Source organism: Podarcis bocagei (assembly GCF_964188305.1).
Source record: "Podarcis bocagei genome assembly, chromosome: 5".
NCBI lineage: Eukaryota > Metazoa > Chordata > Lepidosauria > Squamata > Lacertidae > Podarcis > Podarcis bocagei.
In genome coordinates this window covers 96,114,953-96,137,356 of record NC_138129.1, presented here as the reverse complement: position 1 = coordinate 96,137,356, position 22,404 = coordinate 96,114,953, and the positions used below count along the sequence as shown (strand labels likewise).

At 47.6% G+C, this 22,404-nt stretch overlaps 1 protein-coding gene across 1 annotated transcript in view; it reads right to left on the bottom strand.

The window, feature by feature from the left end:
* Window positions 1–461: 461 nt before the first annotated feature.
* The window catches only part of LOC308587132 (ADAMTS-like protein 2), a 42,948-nt gene continuing 21,005 nt past the window's right edge, over window positions 462–22,404 (bottom strand). The window contains exons 7-18 of the mRNA XM_081194565.1: window positions 22,044–22,124; window positions 21,088–21,263; window positions 18,828–19,239; window positions 16,916–17,339; window positions 15,368–15,474; window positions 13,988–14,114; window positions 12,129–12,342; window positions 7,732–7,887; window positions 6,482–6,652; window positions 3,548–3,724; window positions 1,386–1,530; window positions 462–823 (exon numbers count right to left, since the gene is read on the bottom strand). Of these exons, the coding sequence (XP_081050691.1) occupies window positions 705–823; window positions 1,386–1,530; window positions 3,548–3,724; window positions 6,482–6,652; window positions 7,732–7,887; window positions 12,129–12,342; window positions 13,988–14,114; window positions 15,368–15,474; window positions 16,916–17,339; window positions 18,828–19,239; window positions 21,088–21,263; window positions 22,044–22,124 (2,309 nt within the window). The 3' untranslated portion in view covers window positions 462–704. The remainder of the gene's footprint in view (window positions 824–1,385; window positions 1,531–3,547; window positions 3,725–6,481; window positions 6,653–7,731; window positions 7,888–12,128; window positions 12,343–13,987; window positions 14,115–15,367; window positions 15,475–16,915; window positions 17,340–18,827; window positions 19,240–21,087; window positions 21,264–22,043; window positions 22,125–22,404) is intronic.

The window sequence follows — 22,404 nt, the reverse complement described above, 5'->3', positions numbered from 1 at the left end:
GTTAGGGGGCGCAAATCCACGGGTTAGGGGGCGCAAATTACTTGCCTTGCCCCGGGTGCTGACAACCCACGCTACGCCACTGCCCTGGTGTTCCACAATATGGGGGAGGTCAAGGATTTTAGCATTTCACGTAGCATGATGAAGTACCTGCGAGGGGCACTCTGCAATCTGATACAGTGGTGCCTCGCAAGACGAAATTAATCCGTTCCGCGAGTCTCTTCGTCTTGCGGTTTTTTCGTCTTGCGAAGCACGGCTATTAGCGGCTTAGCGGCTATTAACGGCTTAGCGGCTATTAACGGCTTAGCGGCTTTAAGAAAAAGGAAACAAACTCGCAAGAACTCGCAAGACGTTTCGTCTTGCAAAGCAAGCCCATAGGGAAAATCGTCTTGCGGAACGACTCAAAAAACGGAAAACTCTTTCGTCTTGCGTGTTTTTCGTCTTGCGAGGTACCACTGTAGTTACATGTTGGTACTGTGGTATCTAGAGACCTGATGTCTTTTTTTGAAAGGCCATGTAAACAGGGTCCTTTTGACTGCTACATGAAAAAAAATACTTGCTAGCTGGCTAGGATGTTCTCTAGAGTTGTTGCAAGTCAGGAACCATGGCTTCCGGTCTAGAATGCAGATTTCAGTAAAGTCTTCTGGTGCCTAAGGACATTTTGCTCCTTGTTCTGGGCAGGGAAGTTGCAACAGCCAGATGTGGAATCAGGGTGACTTGCTCCTGCAAGATCTACAGCAAGCCTTCCTGTAGTACCAGTGTGAGCAGAGCTTCACTTTTAGGACCAGAACACAGTTAGCTGTCGTTTTGTCTTCACAGTCTTCATCTAAAGAGTGGAAATAGGACAACAGGCGTCAGTAAGAGAGCTGCTTGATCCCCCCCTGGCCATCCCACAGGGACTGGGCTAATTTATTTCCAATATGTGGCTGACTTCAAATTTATATGGGGACCATGGTCTTCCTTATCTCTGCAGTTCTTGGCCAACATGCGCCCTTTATTCCATTCTCTTCCCTAGTTTTCCTCCTCCTCCTCCAATCCTTTCCTCTGGCCTTCCCTTCTGCTCATTTGTCAAGTTCCACCGTTCCACAAATCCTGCCATTCTGGACCCAATGTTTCACCACTGCCCCATGCTTTTCCATGCACCTGCCTGCCCTGTCTCTCTCTCTCTCTCGGAGCTAAACCGGTCCTCCAATGGCAACCACAGATCCTCCTGCTTGCATCACCCTTCTGTGACATCACAGCCGGTCAGCCAATCGTTAGGAGAGCCAGTCGACGTTGCCGTTCTGCTTCTCTGCCTCACAATCCCCCCGTGTATTACAAAGCAAAAATAGCTGTGACCCTTCTCTTCTCTCTCAAGACTAAGCCCGCAAGGAAATTGTCCCCCTTACCTGGGGCATCTGTGGGACACAACTGGAGCTGGCATGTCTGCTTGGCTTCAGGCTTGGAAGCTGACTCACAGCCTTGCCCCAGGACTTCTCCTTGGTAGCATTTCACCTCACGAAAACGCAGGCCTGTGCCACAGGTCTTGCTGCACTACGGGAGGCACAGGGGGGGCGGGGGGGTTAAAAATCAAGATAACTAAATGTTCCCCAGTGGCGGAAAAGGGGGATACAGAGTGCAACGTTTATAGCAACAGAGGCGGCATGTCAAAAGGGATCCCCGGAGGCTGTCCTGAAATGATGGAAAGCTCTTGCCCTAAAGGGACTTGCTCTCTCGGCTGAATTCTGCAGAGCTGGCTTAAGCTGGCAAAGGGCTGTTGCAGCAAAGCAGCACTGTGAAATGTAAATTAATATTTGGAGCAGGGGTTCAGTGTGCACAGAAGCCAGGGTGGTTTGCACGTGGGCCTGATCAAATCAAATCTGATTGTGGCCCGGGAATGATTCTACCCCAGGAGTAGGCAACCAAAGGCCCGGGGGCCAGACCACCTTTTAAATCCAGCCCGCGGACGGTCTGGGAATCAGCGTGGTTTTACATGAGTAGAATGTGTCCTTTTATTTAAAATGCACCTCTGGGTTATTTGTGGGGCCTGCCCGGTGTTTTTACATGAAACAAATGAAATGCCGTGAAAATCCCTGCTCTTGAGTTTGTTTAAAATCATTTAAAATCATTTAAGGTTTTAAATTTCTTTATTTCTGTAGTGGTTTGGAGTTACTCGTGCGTAAACTGTCCCCTTTTGGAGCTTGGCTGCCTGGGTTAAACCGTCCTGACTGCCCAGCCCATCTCAGCGTGGCTGCCTCAGTCGCTCGCAGAGTCTGTCTGTGGGCGTTTCTTAAACCGTTGCCAGCATAAGAGTTGTTTGACTCCCAATCGTCTCCGCCTCTCATTGTGCGGGAGTCTCCGTGGTTAGTGGAGGACCAGGGCTCCATGGTTAGTGGAGGACCAGGGCTCTCCTCACTGACTTCCAAGGAAGAATCCCGGAGCCCTTCCACCTCTTCTCCCATTTGCTCTCCTGGCTCCTTGGTGTTACGCTGATTTCCTTCCCCCTCCATCAAGCTGCGTCTCCCCCTAGTGCTTGTTCCTTCCCCTGCAGAATCAGAGAGCCTCTCCTTCGCCTGTTGCTCTGATGTCAGTTTCCTGACAATTTCCTTCTGAGGAAACTGATTAGTTCAGTGAAACGGGTTTTGTAGCCGGCATCTCGTTAAGTCTTCCTTTAATTCTGGTTAATTTTTTCCCTTAAACTTTTTTATTTTTGTTATTTTGTTTAACTCTATAGTCGATTACTTCTCGTTTCGGGGATTTTCACGACATTTCATTTGCTTTGTGTAAGTTCTTGGTTCCGTGACTGTCTTTTTTCCACTGGTGTTTTTACATGAGCAGAATGTGTGCTTTTATTTAAAATGCTTCTCTGGGCTATTTGTGGGGCATAGGAATTTGTTCCATTTTAATATATATATATATATATATATATATATATACAGTGGTGCCCCGCAAGACGAATGCCTCGCAAGACCGAAAACTCGCTAGACAAAAGAGTTTTCCATTTTGGAGGTGCTTCGCAAAACAAATTTCCTATGGGCTTGCTTCGCAAGACGACAATGTCTTGCGAGTTCCTGCTGGGTTTTTTCCCTTCCCCCCCCTTTTTCTAAGCCGCTAAACCGCTTATCAGCTGATCCGATCAGCAGATAAGCCGCTAAAAGCCGCTAATAGCGCTAATCCGCTAATCTGTCAATGGGCTTGCTTCGCAAGACGAAAAAAACGCTAGACGAAGAGAATCACAGAACGGATTCTTTTCGTCTTGTGAGGCACCACTGTATAGTTCAGTCCACCACATGGTCTGAGGGACGGTGGACCGGCCCACGGCTTAAAAAGGTTGCTGACCCCTGCTCTAGCCCCCTGCTTAAGGGTGCTCCTTTTGGTGATCTGTCAAGGCTGGGTGATGAACAGGATGAGGGTTCCTCATCTACCGAGTGGATGAGACCCATAGTGGGTCCATCCGTTAAGAAGGCAGTTTCTATAGGGCCTGTAGAGGGAAGTGAGGGGCAGAGGGCTCACCTACCCTCTTTTCGTCCCCATCGTAAGCCCCACCACAGAACTGCCCCCCGTCCTCTACCTGGGACCAAGCGGTGGAGAACCATGTGGAGCAGGGTCTCTTGAAGCAAGACGCCTGAACTTCTGGCTTGGGGAGAGCGTCGCAGCGCTTCTCAGGGTACTCCTTGTACAGTCCATTTTCCAGCCCCACACACAGCACTGTCCGCATCTTGACGCCTCGGCCACATGTCGCATTGCACTGGAAGGGAGGAAGAGGGGTTTCATTCAGTCGTCAGCATAGAATCTTGCTGGGCAGTTGCCCCTTGGAATCGCCCATCATGCTTCTGACTGATGCCAGTTACCAGCTCAAGATGTGCTCTGGCAAGGCAGGTGTTGGAAGGCAAAGGTACAGTTGCCTCGTTTAAATCTAGCACATAGCAAAAGTTAACTTTTATTGATTCGAGACTCAATCTATTCCCATTTTCATTATGTCTACCCTTACTGCAAGGACGCAAGTTATTTTATTTTCATTATAAAATTTCCAATCCACTCAGTAAATATTTTTTAATAATGATTTTTATCAAATCTTCCAAGTTATTACCCAACTCCAATAATATAAATAGGGGTGCTTTGCATTGCACATTTTCTTTTTGACTTCCCACCCCACCTTTGTTGATGTTTTTGTTTTTATTCCCCCTTAATAGCTGTACCCCACCAAGGACTCAGCTACACTGGCAAAGAAAAAAACACTTTATGTGTGTTGTTTGTGCATGTTACCACTGTGACACCAGATGGCGCTGTGGAGTTCCTTTTTCCCCAACCCAATTTCTCATGCAAAGTTTGTAAAGCATTTAACTGAAACACTTCTTTGATGTGTCTAGATCCGTTCTCAGTAAACTATAGGTTCTGTAGTTCTGCTTTCTGTTTTGTTTGCTTTTTTCATAGCTATACCTCTTTCTTCACTAAAAGGAAAAACGGAGCCAGTTATCTCAAGAAGCATGAAATATAAATAGCAGTCTCTCTCAGCAAGCCAGTGGGCTCATGGGTAGGGCTGGCTTTGGCGGGGGGGGGGGGAGGAGAGAGGATGGCAGAAAGGGAGAAATTAAAGCACATCTAATGCATATTTGGACATGGGTAGCACTGTGGGTTAAACCACAGAGCCTAGGACTTGCCAATCCGAAGGTCGGCGGTTTGAATCCCCGCGACGGGGTGACCTCCCATTGCTCGGTCCCTGCTCCTGCCAACCTAGCAGTTTGAAAGCACGTCAAAGTGCAAGTAGATAAATAAGTACCACTGTGGCGGGAAGGTAAATGGCGTTTCCGTGCGCTGCTCTGGTTCACCGGAAGCGGCTTAGTCATGCTGGCCACATGCTCCCTCAGCCAGTAAAGCGAGATGAGCGCTGCAACCCCAGAGTCAGTCACTACTGGACCTAATGGTCAGGGGTCCCTTTACCTTTTAAATACATATTTAAAGCACATGACATCCCTCAATGAATCCTGGGAACTTTAGTTTCCCCCTCACAGAGGTACAATCCCCAGCACCCTTAACAAACCACAGTTCCCAGGATTCTTTGGGGGACGTAATGACCTTAAAATTTGTGTTGGATGTGTTTTAAATTTAAGGTGTGGCTCTGCCCAGAAAAAAAAATCCAATTTTTGCTCTGGCGTGCAGCTACCCACAATAGTTTATTCCCAAGGCGATGCAGCCCTGGATAGGGGGGGAAGTGCCTCACCTTTAGCTTAGAGGCAGGCAGGTGGTTTAGCAGAAAAGCAGCCTATGAGCAGCGGAGGAACCAGGCCAGCATCAGTAGCTGTACAGTGCCAGAAGGGATACCACTGACTGCAGGTGGACTGAGAGCTGTGGTGACCTGCCTTCTGGCCACCTGCAGATGTGGTGATGGTGCTTGGAGCCAAAGCCATATTGATGCTAGTGAGGTTTCTCCGTAACTATGGAAGCTACCTCAAATCCTGGTTTCAAATCTTGGTTAAGAGGGAACCCTAGTTGAGGTTGGTGAATTGGCGGCCAGGGAAGGGAAGAAATATGCAATCCCATGGCTCCCTGTCTTTGATTGTGCCATCTGATTATAAAAGGGTGGTGTATTTTTAAGGTTGCTATTTCTCCCCCTAAATCTTATTTTGTGGTGTGCTGATTTTATGCAAGCTGCCTTGTGTCCTTTTATAGAAATTGGGGGGTGGGGGTTATAAGAGAAACAATGAACCCTCCGCTTTGACACCTCTGATACCCTACAAAGAGAAAGCTCAAGTGAGATCAGAAGCAGAAGGCAAACCTTTTGTGGGTGGTGTTGGCAAGAGCATCCTGTTCGTATGTTTATCAGCTCCATCTGGTACGCAGGCTGAGACCCTACCTGCCCGTGGACTGTCTCGCCAGAGTGGTGCATGCTCTGGTTATCTCCCGCTTGGACTACTGCAATGCGCTCTACGTGGGGCTACCTTTGAAGGTGACCCAGAAACTACAACTAATCCAGAATGCGGCAGCTAGACTGGTGACTGGGGGCGGCCGCCGAGACCACATAACACCAGTCTTGAAAGACCTACATTGGCTCCCAGTACGTTTCCAAGCACAATTCAAAGTGTTGGTGTTGACCTTTAAAGCCCTAAACAGCATTGGCCCGGTATACCTGAAGGAGCGTCTCCACCCCCATCGTTCAGCCCGGACACTGAGGTCCAGCGCCGAGTGCCTTCTGACGGTTCCCTCATTGCGAGAATCAAAGCTACAGGGAACCAGGCAGAGGGCCTTATCGGTAGTGGCGCCTGCCCTGTGGAACGCCCTCCCATCAGATGTCAAAGCGATAAACAACTACCTGACATTCAGAAGACATCTTAAGGCAGCCCTGTTCAGGGAAGTTTTTAATGTGTGATATTTTACTGTATTTCTGTTTTCTATGGAAGCCGCCCAGAGTGGCTGGGGAGGCCCAGCCAGATGGGCGGGGTATAAATAATAAATTATTATTATTACTGTATTATAGTATGGAGGGCGCGACCAAGCGCGGACTCACCTGGTCCCATTCCTGCTTAACCCAATGTGCAGGGCAGTTCTTATCTCCACAGGGATAGATTGCTAGAGGCTTGGTGTTGGGGTTGCACAGGGAGTCGGAGATCACCTTCCCCTCCAAATTGCGACACGTGACAAAGCGGCTCATTCGTCCCTCGCCACACAAACCTGAGCACTTGGAGAAACAAAGAGGCCTTTCAATGTAACAGCGGCTGAGCATCAGTCTCTAATCAGGAAGGCGTTGGGGACATCTGTAAGACTTTGGACACATTTATGGTACGGGTGTATTCCATGCAGCCACAAGTACTATGGACGGGATGCAGAAACCACCTTCTTTTTTTTAAAAAAAGGACCTAACTAAAGTTACCAGATGTCCCCGTTTCCCGGGGACAGTCCCCGGGTTTACAAATCAGACCCCATACAAAATCTATTGAAGTTGAAAAGTGTCCCCAGATTAATTGGAAAAAAATCTGGTAACCTTAACCTAGACCTCACAATTGCAGAATAATTTCTAAAAATATGCATGCAGGGTCTGATTCAGGTACAGGGCTCCCAGGCTAAGAAGATCTTATTACATGAGCACTGTTCCACAGCATTTGATATTTTCATTTACATACATTCATTCGAAATAAGATGGGTTTATGAAGCAATTCTATATCCTCCCACCACGCTGACGAAGAATTCTACGAAACAGTAGTCAATATTCGGAATCACTGTTCAGTGTTGGACATCATATTTGCTAAATACACAAAGCTTCACAGCTTGTCTTTCATCGTAGAAAGTCTGGTACCTCGCTTCATTTAAAGATTTTCAGAGACTTTGAGACTAAAGATTTCATTTTGTACTGGTTTGAAGGAATTCTATAAAGATTGTCTGTTGCGTATGTACATGGTCATCGTGTTGCCTAGACATTGCTGATGAAGCTTCCCAGAAAGACAGTTGTTGTGCTTCTGCCAACCTTGCCCAAAAACGTATACAGAAAAAAGCTGAAAGCATACTCTCATTCCAGGGAGGCAGCAAGTCTGACCGGGAACTGAGTTTGTGACACGCTGGGATCCTTTGCCAGCCTATTTTCTTGGTTATGCAAGCATGCAGCAAAGAGACAGGAATTGGTATGAGTCGCCGGCTGCCCACCTCAAAACCCACAGGCTCCCCATGGATGACAGACCTGTCACCTCCATGCCCTCTTAATCCGATCCTCTAAGATGGGGAGGGGAAAGGAGGAGAAAATAGAAAGAATGTTCTGTGACTCACCGGCCCCCAGTCAGAGGCAGTCCAATGCCAGTCGCAGGGGGGGGCTGAGCATTCCCGCTCACCGACAGGCCTCAATGACTCACTGCACAGATTGGGCTCTACAGAGCAGCGCACCTCCCTCTTCATTGTCCCCGGGCCGCCACATCGAGCAGAACACTATAAAGATGGGAACAGGATGATATGGGACAGGGAAAATGAAAAACAGCGTCAAGGATGCAAGCCCCAAGGAGGCAATTCTTCTTCTGTGGACAAGCTTGTTCCTTCATAAACAGTATGGGATCACCCTTTCCACTCAGGAAAGTGACCTAATATTCCCAAAGTGATTAATATCGCAAACAATTTATGTCAGCTCAGGGTCAACATGCATGCCTTCCTAACAGAGTCATCTGTCCCGGGCAGCAGAATTTAAGTATGGTTTAAAAAAGCAAATGGTAACAAATTTATTCACAGTATAGTTTATTGTGGGGAGGGGAAGTTGGGTTGGTGTTGTTTTTTTGCATCAGATGTTGAAATAATAATAATATTAAATAACAATAACAATAACTATTATTATTATTATTTCTACCACACCCATCTGGCTGGGTTTCCCCAGCCACTCTGGGCGGCTTCAAACAGGAGGTTAGAAATACATTAAAACATAATTCTAGATACAGGTAGGTAGCTGTGTTGGTCTGCTGTAGTCCAAACAAAATTTTAAAAAATCCTTCTAGTAACACCTTAGAGACCAACTAAGTTTGTTATTGGTATGAGCTTTCGTGTGCATGCACATGTATATCTGAAAAAGTGTGCATGCACACAAAAGCTCATACCAATAACAAACTTACCGATAGTTGGTCTCTAAGGTGCTACATGAAGGGTTTTTTTTATTTTATTAAAACATCAGTCATTAAAAGCTTCCCTAAACAGGGCTGCCTTCAGATGTCTTCTAAAAGTCTGGTAGTTGTTGTTCTCTTTGACATCTGATGGGAGGCCGTTCCACAGGGCGGGCGCCACTACCGAAAAGCCCCTCTGCCTGGTTCCCTGTAGCTTTGCTTCTCGCAATGAGGGAACCGCCAGAAGGCCCTCGGCGCTGGACCTCAGTGTCCGGGCTGAACGATGGAGGTGGAGACGCTCCTTCAGGTATACTGGACCGAGGCCGTTTAGGGCTGTTTAGGGCCAAAACGTTTGGGTCTGGCCTTGCTTACATGAACCGGTACCATACTCCCTCAGTTTCATGCGGTGAGGCGTTCGGCTGAAACTCGTCTGGGAAATGAGCCCCCTCTGCTGTGGAAAGTTTCACCATTTCCGCCAGGAGGTTATGCCATGCAATATCATATCAGCATGTGAAATGTGAGGGTACCACTGGAGTAATAAAGGTAGGGTGTCACTCAGGTTTGTGTGTGTCCCAACCACTGCAGCCAGTTTCCAGCACTTTGCACCCATTAGCACTCTGTATCCTCACACAAGGCCTTCAGAAAAGAGTTTCCTCCAGCCTAGAATTCCAGCCCAAAGGAATCCAGCCAGCTTTCCAGTGTCTGCCAGATGCCCAACTTCCAGCTGACCTGCAACCGTGTCCTCATCTGCCCAGGTCCCAACTGGACTCCAGCTATAGCCGGCCTTGGAGCTAGGCCAGAGCCCAATACTCTTCATAAATACAGCGGTATCTCTAGTTATGAACTCAATTTGTTCCGGAGGGCCGTTCTTAACCTGAAACTGTTCTTAACTAGAGGCGCACTTTCGCTAATGGGGCCTCTTAATGCCACTGCGCCGCCGGCACACGATTTCCGTTCTCATCCTGGGGCAAAGTTCTCAACTCGAAGTAACTTTTCCAGCTTAGCGGAGTTTGTAACCTGAAGCATTTGTAACCTGAGGGGTTTGTAACTCGAGGTACCACTTTAATAGTTGCTGTGTAGTCTAAGATATCACGGTTCTAGCCCCTGCCCCCCACCCTGGCAAGAGCATACTGGAAATTATGGTGTAGATTTCAGATTACAGTGGTATACCTCAGGTTACATACGCTTCAGGTTACATACGCTTCAGGTTAAGAAATAGTGCTTCAGGTTAAGAACTTTGCTTCAGGATGAGAACAGAAATCGTGCTCCAGCGGCGCGGCGGCAGCAGGAGGTCCCATTAGCTAAAGTGGTGCTTCAGGTTAAGTACAGTTTCAGGTTAAGAACAGACCTCTGGAACGAATTAAGTACTTAACCCGAGGTACCACTGTACTCAGAAAAAGCAGAAAGGGGCTGAACATGTCTTTCTTTTATTCCTTAGATGGGGAGGGGGCAGGCAGTAGAAGAAGAAGAAGAAGAAGAGTTTGGATTTGATATCCTGCCTTTCACTCCCTTTAAGGAGTCTCAAAGCGGCTTACATTCTCCTTTCCCTTCCTCCCCCACAACAAACACTCTGGGAGGTGAGTGGGGCTGAGAGACTTCAGAGAAGTGTGACTAGCCCAAGGTCACCCAGCAGCTGCATGTGGAGGAGCGGAGACGCGAACCCGGTTCACCAGATTACGAGACTACCGCTCTGAACCACTACACCACGCTGGCTCACACAGTACAGGTGGATGACACGCCAGTAGACTAAAATTGCTTTTCCTTGGCTTTCTGAATACTTTTGCTAATATGAGATGTTTCCTAGTTCTGCTGGATCTCTCAGCGGCCTTTGACACCATCGACCATAACATCCTTCTGGACCGTCTTGAGGGGCTGGGAGCTGAGGGTACTGTCATACAGTGGTTCTGCTCCTTCCTCCTGGGCCGTGATCCAGAAAGTGGTGGGGGGGGATGAGTGTTCAGACCCTTGGGCTCTCACTTGTGGGGTGCCTCAGGGTTCTGTCCTCTCCCCCATGCTTTTTAATATCTATATGAAGCTGCTGGGAGAGATCATCAGGGAGTTTGGACTGGGTGTCCATCAGTATGCAGATGATACCCAGCTCTACCTCTCTTTCAAATCAGAACCAGTGCAGGCAGTGAAGGTCCTGTGTGAGTGCCTGGAGGCGGTTGGAGGATGGATGGCGGCTAACAGATTGAGGTTGAATCCTGACAAGACAGAAGTACTGTTTTTGGGGGACAGGGAGCGGGTTGGTGTGGGGGATTCCCTGGTCTTGAATGGGGTAACTGTGCCCCTGAAGGACCAGGTGCGCAGCCTGGGAGTCATTTTGGACTCACAGCTGTCCATGGAGGCGCAGGTCAGTTCTGTGTCCAGGGCAGCTGTCTACCAGCTCCACCTGGTACGCAGGCTAAAACCCTACCTGCCCGCAAACTATCTCGCCAGAGTGGTGCATGCTCTAGTTATCTCACGCTTGGACTACTGCAATGCGCTCTACGTGGGGCTACCTTTGAAGGTGACCCGGAAACTGCAATTAATCCAGAATGCGGCAGCTAGACTGGTGACTGGGAGTGGCTGCCGGGACCACATAACACCAGTTCTGAGAGATCTGCATTGGCTCCCAGTACATTTCCGAGCACAATTCAAAGTGTTGAAGCCCTAAACGGCCTCGGTGCTATATACCTGAAGGGGTGTCTCCACCCCCATCGTTCAGCCCGGACACTGAGATCCAGCGCCGAGGGCCTTCTGGCGGTTCCCTCATTGCGAGAAGTGAGGCTACAGGGAACCAGACAGAGGGCCTTCTCGGTAGTGGCGCCCGCCCTGTGGAACGCCCTCCCATCAAATGTCAAAGAGATAAATAATTACCTGACATTCAGAAGACATCTTAAGGCAGCCCTGTTCAGGGAAGTTTTTAATATGTAACGCTGTACTGTTTTTAACACTGATTGGGAGCCGCCCAGAGTGGCTGGGGAAACTCAGCCAGATGGGCGGGGTATAAATAATAAATTATTATTATTATTATTATTATTATTATTATTATTATTATTAATAATAATAATAATAATAATAATTGTGGAGCCACTGAGCACTCATTCCGAGTGAAATGAGACATTAGGTTATTACCACCACTGGTTTATTAATTGTTTACTATGCATTGATGTTCAAGGAGCTATCCCTGGGTGGGGAAATATAGAAAAGGTCCCATAGGGGGCTGTGAACGTGGTTGAAAGAGAAGCAGAAATTCATGGAGTGCTTTACCCTTTCCTGAGAGTTTGTGCTGTTGGGCAACGAAATTTACGATGGAAATAAAAATAAATGAAAACAGAGTTTGACCCTCACACTTGAGCCCACCCCGCTTCAAATGATAATAATACGCTAAGGCTGCTATCTTCCTTAAAACGGATTTCATGCCCGTGATTCTATTGCGGAAGATGAAGGTAATCAGGGTTAAAACATCACAATTCTCTTCTTTTCCTCCCCAAGTGCCTAAAAAGGACATTTGTCTTTGCGCTTGCAGAGAGGCTCGCTTAGCTATTTCCCCCGGCCCATGCTGTAAACCTTTTTTGCTTCACTTGCCAAAGAACCACATACCTCAGACCACTCTGACAGCTCCCACTGTGGTCCACAAGGTTTGTTCTTGCAAGATTTCCGCTCCATGGGCCTGGCTAGCCCAGCTGACTCGCACATGTCGTCGTAAACAGAGCTGTCAAAGCCCGGAGCCAGCATCTTCCAGCAGCGCACCGTTCGGTACTGATAGCCTTCGCTGCAGGTCCTGGAACACTCGCTCCACCGGCTCGTCTCCCACCTCCACGCAGGCGCCAAGGGCGAGAGAGAAGAGAGAGCAACCATGGCTTAGTCTGAGGGAACTTGGAAGGTCAGAGCAGTAGAATTACCCGAGTCAAGAGGGAGAAAACAGAAGAGGCTTCCAAGCTTCCTAACTGCATGAGGGTCTATAACAGGGGGTCGGCAAGGCTTACCGGGCATGGGCTGGATCACTCCCGCAGAGATCCTCCGTGGGCCGGACTGGCGCAGCGTGACGCCGGAGATCATGTCTGCACGTCTGCGGCGCTGGAAATCGTTTCTGCGCATGCCCAGACGCTGAAAATCATGCCTGCACAGAAGCAATTTCCAGAGCCACGGAAGAGAGCCCCCGTGCCATGCTGCGCCGATTTAGCGCAGCGCGCGGAGACTCGCCGAGCAGGCAGCTCGGTTCAGGGGCGGCTCAGGGGCTGGTTAACAGGCCCCCATGGGCCGCTTCCGGTCCGTGGGCCTTAGATTGCCAAGCCCTGATTTATAACCACACAAGAGTGAAATGCATTTCCCACTAAAAATATCAACTCTACAATTCATTATACAGTGGTACCTCGGGATGCGAACGGGATCCATTCCGGAGCCCCGTTCGCATCCTGAATAGAACATAAGATGCGACTGCGTGTCTGCACATGCGTGGGTCACGTTTTGCCGCTTCTGCGCATGCGTGTGACTTCATTTTGTGCGTCTGTGCATAAGCGAGCGGTGAAACCCGGAAGTAACGCGCTCCGTTACTTCCGGGTTGCCGTGGAGTCTAACTTGAAAACGCTCAACCTGAAGCACATTCAACTCAAGGTATGACTGTATATCATTTCCCAGTAAGCTTTAACCTTACTGCAAGACCAACACATGTGATAAAAAGAACTTTCTTTTTACATAATGAATTGAAAAGGATGTTCAAAATAACGTTGTTTTTTTTTAAAGAAAACCCAGAAGCTTTTCTTTTGGGAATTATAGGGACAGAACTACCCAAATTGTATAGAAATTTATTTAGGTATGCTACTACAGCAGCAAGAATGCTACTCACCCCAAAGTGGAAAGAAGCAGAAGTCCCAGCAAAGGAAGAATGGATACAAAAACTTACGGAATATGCAGAAATGACAAAACTTACCGGAAGAACAAGAAATCAAGATAACAAACTTTTTATAAAAGAATGTAAATGGTTTATTGAATATTTACAGATAAATTTCAAACAGATAAAAGCATTGGCAGGATTATTGCAATAACCTGCAGTTTCATAAGAGTATATATTTAAAGTAGATAATTAAATGAATTTGGATATGCAGAAGATATTAAAAAATAAATTAAAGGAACTGCAGAAAGAGGGGGAAGGAAGTCAAGTTTAGAAATTTTAAATTGATTGTAAAACTAATAAAATGTATAAACTTGAAAAGTATAAATAAAAATTATATATATATAAACTCTGCAAGCTGATTTTGGTTTACCAATTAAGTAAACAACCACAAAGCAGACCCGTTATGATGTCCTGCAGTTGTTTATAATTTCCCCAGCATTTTGCAAATGTAAAGTTTTTGCATTTTGTAAAGGAAGACAGAAGACCATTACAGTTAACCACCTTCCACCAGCCTCAAACTACAGATTTCATATTCTGGTTCAGGGAACTGGCTCCTTTCACTCACCTAGGCTGGCAGTCTCTGCCTGTGCAAAACTCATGGGTGGGCTCAGGGCGCGTCAGGGCGTCACAATACGCTTCTTCCACTTCCACGCCGTCATAGCGGACGCACATGGCGTAGGAGCTGCTGATCCCTGGGTGGACAACCAAAAGTGTTTCTTTTTAGTCCCTGTTCGTTAAATGGCCCCTAGCAGCTTCCCTGACGGCTGCTAAGCAGCCTAAGCGACTGATATTTTCCCAGTGCCACAACCAGCACTTTTCCAGACCTCATCTGATGGGAGAAGATGGCTTTGCCTCCACAGGGAGACCAGCATCCTGTCTCCACAATGCCCATCTTGCCAGAGGGACTTTGTAGACCTCTGTTTTCCAGAGAAGATCCAGAAACATGGGAGGGCAAGCTACTCGCGTTTCCCTTCTCATCTCTTCCTGAAGGGGCTCTGAGCAGCAGAGCTGGACAGCATCTTAAAGCTGCACAGTTAATGCTGGGATATGAATAAAGAATCAAAGCTGTGCAATGAACAATTATGTGATTAAATTTAATACGTATCAATTAATTAAAAAATACGATAGTTTATTGCCCGTGTGCACTGTGGCGGGTTAAATGCTCCAGGGCAGCTGGAGAACAAACGTGCTAAAAAGTCAGTCATTGTGCCATATGGATGCACAGAGTGGCTTAGAACGGGGAAGGTCACGTGTAGGAAGGTCTAGGTTCAGCTACCACCAACCCCAGGGACAGGGCAGCAGGGAGGTCCAGCGCTGAGGGCCTTCTGGCGGTTCCCTGACTGCGAGAAACAAAGCTACAGGGAACCAGGCAGAGGGCCTTCTCGGTAGTGGCACCCGCCCTGTGAAATGTCCTCCCACCAGATGTCAAAGAGATAAACAACTACCTGATATTTAGAAGACCTCTGAAGGCAGCTCTGTTCAGGGAAGTTTTTAATGTGTGACATTTTGATGTATTTTTAATCCTTGTTGGAAGCTGCCCAGAGTGGCTGGGGAAACGCAGCCAGATGGGCGGGGTACAAATAAGAAATTATTTATTATTAGGCAGCACTGCCTGTCCATGCAAGCAGCAGTAGACTAAATGGACCAATTGGTTGTGCTAGGAAGGGCTGATGGGAGTTGTAGTCCAAGACAGCTGGAGGGGCACCAACTTGTGAGGGGCTGCTCCATGCAGAATTTGTGGCTGAAGAGTTAAGAATGCAGAGGCGAAGTAAACAGTCAACGGATACCTGAATGAATAGCAGATGCATTGCTGTCAACCTACAATACCAGACTTATTTCTAGAGAAGATCTCTCTGGGTGCTAGGAAATGAGGCACATTTAAGCAGAAGATTGGGTCCCTCGCGAGAATTGCTCTCGAAAACCATCACCTTCGCAGCAAAGCTACCTGACGTGCACGTTGAGCTGCAAGGGGCGTAGGCTGATACCTTCCAGCGATACATGTCAGCCAGGCTGATGTCGTCGTGGCCGAGGGGATTCAGCTCAAAGTCATTGCTGCAGGGAAAAAGGAGCTTGCATGAACTCACAGGTGGACTGTCTACTCTGGGAAGGAAAGGCCATCCTTTCTGAGGGGACCAGGTGTGAATGCAGTCGTTGCTCCCCCAGAGTCTGGTGAATACCAAATCTGACGCATTTCAAAACTCAAGTGCTGGTGGCCTGTCAAGCATGCCATTCTTTAGGCCAGTAATTCCCAAAGCATAGACTCAGACAAATTAGCATGCCACAAGGAAGGCCTAAATAGTAATAAGAAGAAGAGTTTGGATTTGCTATCCTGCTTTATCACTACCCGAAGGAGTCTCAAAGCGGCTAACATTCTCCTTTCCCTTCATTCTCCACAACAAACACTCTGTGAGGTGAGTGGGGCTGAGAGACTTCAGAGAAGTGTGACTAGCCCAAGCACTAGCCCTAGCAGCTGCATGTGGGGGAGCGGGGAAGCGAACCCGGTTCACCACATTACGAGTCCACTGCGTAAGCAGGGGAAAGCTTCAGGGGGGCCTCGCAAAAGAGGCTGCCCACTGTGCCCCTAGGTGGGTCCCTGCTCTGGCTTTGCAGTCTTCCCATGGGCCTTCACTGTGACCCACAGAACTATCGTTGATGGGTGGGTAGCCCATCTGAATCCTGGGGTTTGGGGTAAGACCGAAGTCAACATGCTGGTGTGTTTGTCAGCCATTCAGATGGAGAAGCTGAGAGGAAACCATGGTCTCCCACCCTGGCGGAGGTGCTCTGCTGGGAGTTCATATGACACCTATCTTCTGTCTGTGGGATGTGAAACACAAGAGCAGTCAAGTACAACATTCCTGGAGTGAACACGTTTACACATGGGGAGGAATGTTTGTCCAGCCAGCAGGTAAACTTCCTGTTTCCTTCTGGGCTGGGACAGACTTCCTCTGCATGTGACTGGAGGTGGGTGTGGCCTCACCTGTGCAGGTAATGACAAAAGCACAGGGCAAGGCAGCCATCTCTCTCTCTTTGACTACATGCATCGAAGAAACAATATCTACTGAGCCAAAGATGCCCTCTTGGCTTCCAGCCAAGAGAGGACAAAGGGACTGTCTTCTTATGAGATAGATTCCAAGTGTATGTTACTTCATTAAGCTAAGTCTGCCTTCTGGGATCTGATTGTGAACAGAATGTGAGTAAACTCTTTTTATACTTTTGTAAAAGACTGTGTCGTCTCTTATATTTTATGAGGGAATAAGGGGAAAATACCAGAACAGTTATTATAGAGGCTTTAGCGAGCCTGAGCAAACGCAGCCGCTGCAAAGCTTAAAATTAAGGGGAATGTTACTCTGCTGAAATTGTGGAACTTGTTAACACAAGTTGGATAAGGATATAATCAGACAATATATCCGCTCCTGCATCCCTGAACATTCCCACATCTTCCCCCTAAGAGGACATTTGGTCCTTTGCTCCAGGAAACGTTCATTCTACTTGCCTTTCAGTGCCAGGAGCCTGAAGGGATTCTGACAGGAGTTTGCTCCCCAAACCGGCCTGAACGCTGGTGCTGGAACTAGGCTTGGACGGCATCGCCACGGCCGTATCGTTCGCTGCGTCGTCCACCGCATGCTCTTCCGCATTCGCCTCCTCCATAAAGTTCTTTTTTGCAGGTGGCTTGTGCAGCCCTTCGGACCACTCGACCAAAGGCTCGCCCCAAAAGCCCACCGTCGAGTTCTTCCTCCCCAGCTTGATCGCTAGGTAATGCAATTCCCTGCAAAAAGCAGCGTTCTGGGGGTCCTGGAGACACAGTTTCCTGAAGAGACGTAGTCTGGATGGCCCCATCCTGCTGGCCTCCTGGAGCTCAGGCCTCGCTGGACCGTGGGGAATCGCTGTGCTGATTGTGAGGTGATTGAGTCTGAGGGCTTAAAGAAAACACAGGATAGCGACCAATCCAGTTTAAGGCATTTGTTCCTCAAGGGACATGGGACAAAACTCGTTTCCCCTCTTATGCTCACAAGACAAATCTCCTGGTGTGATTTGGCACGTGGGCAGTGCAATCTAGCATCTGGTAGAAAGTTTAAACAGGACACACTTTCGGTGCTTTAAAAAAATGAGTTTCCAGCCCTCATAATTTCAGAGTTGTCACAACTACAGAATTTTAACGTTCAGGGTTTAGGGATGATTTCAGATTTTGGCAAGCAGGTGTGTGCGTAGGGTTGCCATGTGTCCTCTTTTTCCAGGACACGTCCTCCTTTCCAAGACACGTAAAACAAGTGTCGTCCTAGCGATCCATAGTTAAAAGTCGGCAAATGTGTCCCCTCCCTTTTTTTGCTCTTCAAAATGCGGCAACCCTAAATCTCAATGTTTGAATTTCCAAAAAAATTAAATTCTCATAATAGTTATTAGCTATTCTGGCTTTGCACATTGTCCCTTACAGCCCTTCATCAAACCACAATTGTCCCCTTACCACAACACAGCTTATTATTATTATTATTATTATTATTATTATTATTATTATTATTATTAATTGACTTTATATGCCACCCTATACCCAGAGGTCTCGGGGCAGTTCACAGAACAAAATCAAAATATAAAACCACAAAATAAATAATCAAAATAAAAACAACACCCAAATAATCCCCCCCCCCAAATAAACCCCCACATTTTAAAAGGGCATAGGATGTCAATTGAATCAACCAAAGGCCTGGTTAAAAGGGAATGTTTTTGCCTGGCACCTAAAGGTGTGTAATGAAGGCACCAGGCGAACTTCCCTGGGGAGAGTATTCCACAGAGAGGGAGCCACTGCAGAGAAAAAAAAAAAAAAGAGTTTGGATTTGATATCCCGCCTTTCACTCCCTTTAAGGAGTCTCAAAGCGGCTAACAATCTCCTTTCCCTTCCTCCCCCACAACAAACACTCTGTGAGGTGAGTGGGGCTGAGAGACTTCAAAGAAGTGCGACTGGCCCAAGGTCACCCAGCAGTGCATGTGGAGGAGCGGGGAAGCGAACCCGGTTCCCCAGATTACGAGACTACCGCTCTCAACCACTACACCACACTGGCTCTCTCCACACTGGAGAAGGCCCCGTTCTCGTGTTGTCCTCCTCCAGACTTCTTGAGGAGGAGGCACATGAAAAAGGGCCTCAAAAGATGATCACAGGGTCCAGGTAGGTTGATATGGAAACCAAGCAAACCCACGATTATTTACTTCCTCCCCATCCCCCGCAGAAGGCTCGGGATATATGGGACAGGAATAAGGCATTACATAACTAAGAATAGCCATGCAAAAAAGCACAGGTTTTCAGTAGGCAGGACTGGGAGGGCATAACTACCCTGCCCCACCCCACCCCACGCTTCATGTGGGGGCAGAAGGAATCCAACACCGCAAATATAGTGGCAAGAAAATATACCAACCCAGATCTGATTCTATCTTTTCGTCATCACCCGCTCCGTTGGTGTGGTAGACCTGTTGGACTTGGAAACCAAACTTTTCATCCTCTGGCCCATGCTTCCAGCCCCAGTCCTTGCCTTGCGCAGTTGAGTTGAATGGGAAGAAGCCCTGGCTTTTGAAGGCCCCCCCTCCGTGCTCCTCCCCCCGTGGGAAAGGTTCCCCGACGTCATCCGGCGCGAGAGATAACCAAGTGGCGTTGAAATCTTGGGAAATGGGCGGGACGGCGTCCTGGCGATTGCGGCTGGGCTCCGGCAAGTGAAGGTACAGCGTTGGCATCTTGATGGCGGGGGTAACGGTTTGAAGAGCCGGCGACAGCGCCCTGGGCACTGTGTAGTCGTAGGTCACATGGGGGACTTTCCCATTGAAGTTATAGTACTGGGTTCAACAAGGAAAAGGAAAAAGCCAAGGGAAACAAAATTAGTCCATCGGCACTAACACTTGGGCATAGTAGTAATAATAATAATTTATTATTTATACCCCACCCATCTGGGTTTCCCCAGCCACTCTGGGCGGCTTCCAACTGAATATTAATTTTTTTTAATAAAATATTTATTAAAGATTTTAAAGAATTCAAACAATACAACAGACTTAAATCAAAAACAAAAAACAAAAAAGAAGCATGAAAAACATACAAAAATACAAGTAAAAAATACATAAAAAGCACAAAAGAAAAAATAATTCATTTTCTTAAATATCATTTTCATAACCCTCTTTCGTGACTCCCTCGCGTCTCCCTTTTCTGTGTTCCTAATTACAAAATCATATTCCGCAATGTTTCACCTTCTCTTAAAAATTGTTTTAAATTGTAAGTTTCAACAATTATGTCTCCAATTTTGCCTCTTGTTATCAAATATTTAGATACTTAAACTTGACATAATATTATTCAAATTTCATCTCTATTTTTTATACTTCAATTATTTTCATATTCCTTTCCACTAGTTTACTAATGCCATATTGTTTTTATATCCTGCATCATTTTAACATTCATAGAGTTTACAATGCTTTTGCAAATAATCCTTGAATTTTTTCCAGTCCTCTTCCACTGTCTCTTCTCCCAGGTCTCGGATTCTGCCAGTCATTTCTGCCAATTCCATATAGTCTATCAGTTGCATCTGCCATTCTTCCAGAGTGGGCAAATCTTGAGTCTTCCAGTGCTTTGCGATGAGTATGAGTATTCTTGCTGCTGCAGTTGTCTTTTAAAAGTAAAATAGTTGTTTATTGCCTTGACATCTGCTTGGAGGGTGTTCCACAGGGCAGGCGCCACTACCGAGAAGGCCCTCAGCCTGGTTCCCTGTAGCCTCACTTCTCATAGTGAGGGAACCGCCAGAAGGCCCTCGGAGCTGGGCCTCAGTGTCCGGGCTGGAAGATGGGGATGGAGACGCTCCTTCAGGTATACTGGGCAGAGGCCATTTAGGGATTTAAAGGTCAACACCAACACTTTTAATTGTGCTTGGAAATGTACTGGGAACCAATGAAGCTCTTTCAGGACTGGTGTTATATGGTCTCGGCGGCCACCAATCTAGCTGATTCAGTCCACATGAAGGTAATGTCATGGACCGATGGGATGTAGAGGAATGGTGGGAGAAACTAGCTGGAGAACCAACAAGGGAAGAAGGCTCAGAGCCCAGGGATTGGTGGTGGGACAACAGTGAGTGGTCAGAGGGAGAAGACTGGGAAGATGAGGTACCAGAAGCTGAAGGGGTAACAGGCTCAGTGAGCAGGGAGAGTCTGTGGTGGAGAGAAGTCCAGAAGCAGGAGCAGGGGAGCAGGGAGGCCAGGAGGCAGAGATGAGTCAGCCTGGTGAAGAGTCACAAGTCTCTCCCCTTCCTGCTGCAACCGGCTTCCCGCCCCACCTGTCTCACAGAACCAGAAGCGGGCTGAAACGGGCAGAGCAGCAACAAGCTACATACAGGTGCAGTCTCTGATTGCTTGGGAAAAGCCCTGGAGAGGAGGGGACGAGCCCAGGACTTTCAGTCTCAGCAACTGATCTATGGGGCAAAGGTACTCCACCAAGTCTGTGCACATCGTGTTCTTGCTAATAATTCCAACTTGCACAGCGTGATTAACTGCCACCTCGCTCCTGACATCTAATGCGATTTGAGAACTTTGCCTCAACCCACTGTTGCGGATCAGGCCCCCAAGCCCCCTTTAACTTTGCGCTCCCATTCTTGGGGCTCACACAAGGAAGAAGAAAGCAATCTTTTTGTAGCCTCCATCACTTACCATGGCATTGAGAGACTGGTTGGTAGGCCCCTGTGCAATAATGTACTCCAGGCCGTCGGAGTGCAGGCTGGAAGGCCGGCGGTATTTGAACACAGTGCCAGCTACTCGGAAGTTCTGTGGGTTGTCGATAGCCGAATTCCCATTGAAGAAGAAGCGCCCAGTTTCATCCGCTAGCGCTAGCAAGGAGACAGAGAGGGGGTGAAAGACAAAGGAATCTTCCTTGCAGGTGCTTGCAGGGCCTAGGGCACAAGCCTATTGCATCCTTCTCATCTGCCCTCCAGCTGCAGGGCACCAGGGTGCTGTGATGTGCCCCCCCCAAAAAAAATTGTGCCCAGGGCGATGGCCCCCTCAGCCCCCCTCCCTCCATGCTATGTGCTGGATAGAGGCTCTCCCAAGTTTTCAGATCTCAGGACAAGCTCTGGATGTGCTAGAGATTGCAAAAAGTGTAACTCAATGGTAGCATTTGGAGGCATGTGCCCTACTACTTTTGTTAAAATATTGTACCAGTTTTTGTTATATCCAGGAGTGGGAACCATCAGAGTAGAGGGATTGGGTGTACTCCACAAATGTATCTTAGATTTATTTCCCTCCTCCTTCCCCTAGACATAATCTAGGTTAAATAGGAAAGGGATTTAAAAAACAAACAGACAATGCATGCGTTGAGAGAGTTTTATTAAGATGTCCCTCTAACTAAAAACTTGCTTGGTCAGAACCAATTCATTTGTTTAAAAGTTCTTGATAAAAGGCACTGTAATTTTAAGGCTTTCCTCTTCTTTGACGCCACTGAAGCTGAAATCAAAGGATAGCATTTACTCTGACTAGATTGGTCAAGAACAAAAAATCCCTCTCCTGAATGCTCTTTAAGGCTTGCATGCGGTAATTAAGTCAGTTAAGCACTCTCCTTGCTGTGCTGCAGGACAAATTACCCCAGTGGAGGATTTCTGTCCATCGCTTACCTAGGATGTTCTCTGTTTTCCTCCGCTCTATAATGAGGATGTCTGTAGCACCAGCGGGGATGTTGGTGATGAACACATAGCCTAGGAAACAGGGACCAAGACAAATCAGAAAGCGAAAATCGGGGGAACTGGCATTGCTCCATGAAGCAGTTTCTCTGTTTCCACTAGGTCACAGGTGTTAATTTAGTTGAGTGTGTCTGGACCATTTCACACATTGCACAGAGGCAAACCCACGTTTGCCAAAGACTGGATGCTCAATAAGGCACTGCAACCAGTGACTGAATAGCGGTACCTGTAGGATATACAGTGGTGCCCCGCAAGACGAATGCCTCGCAAGACGGAAAACCCACTAGACGAAAGG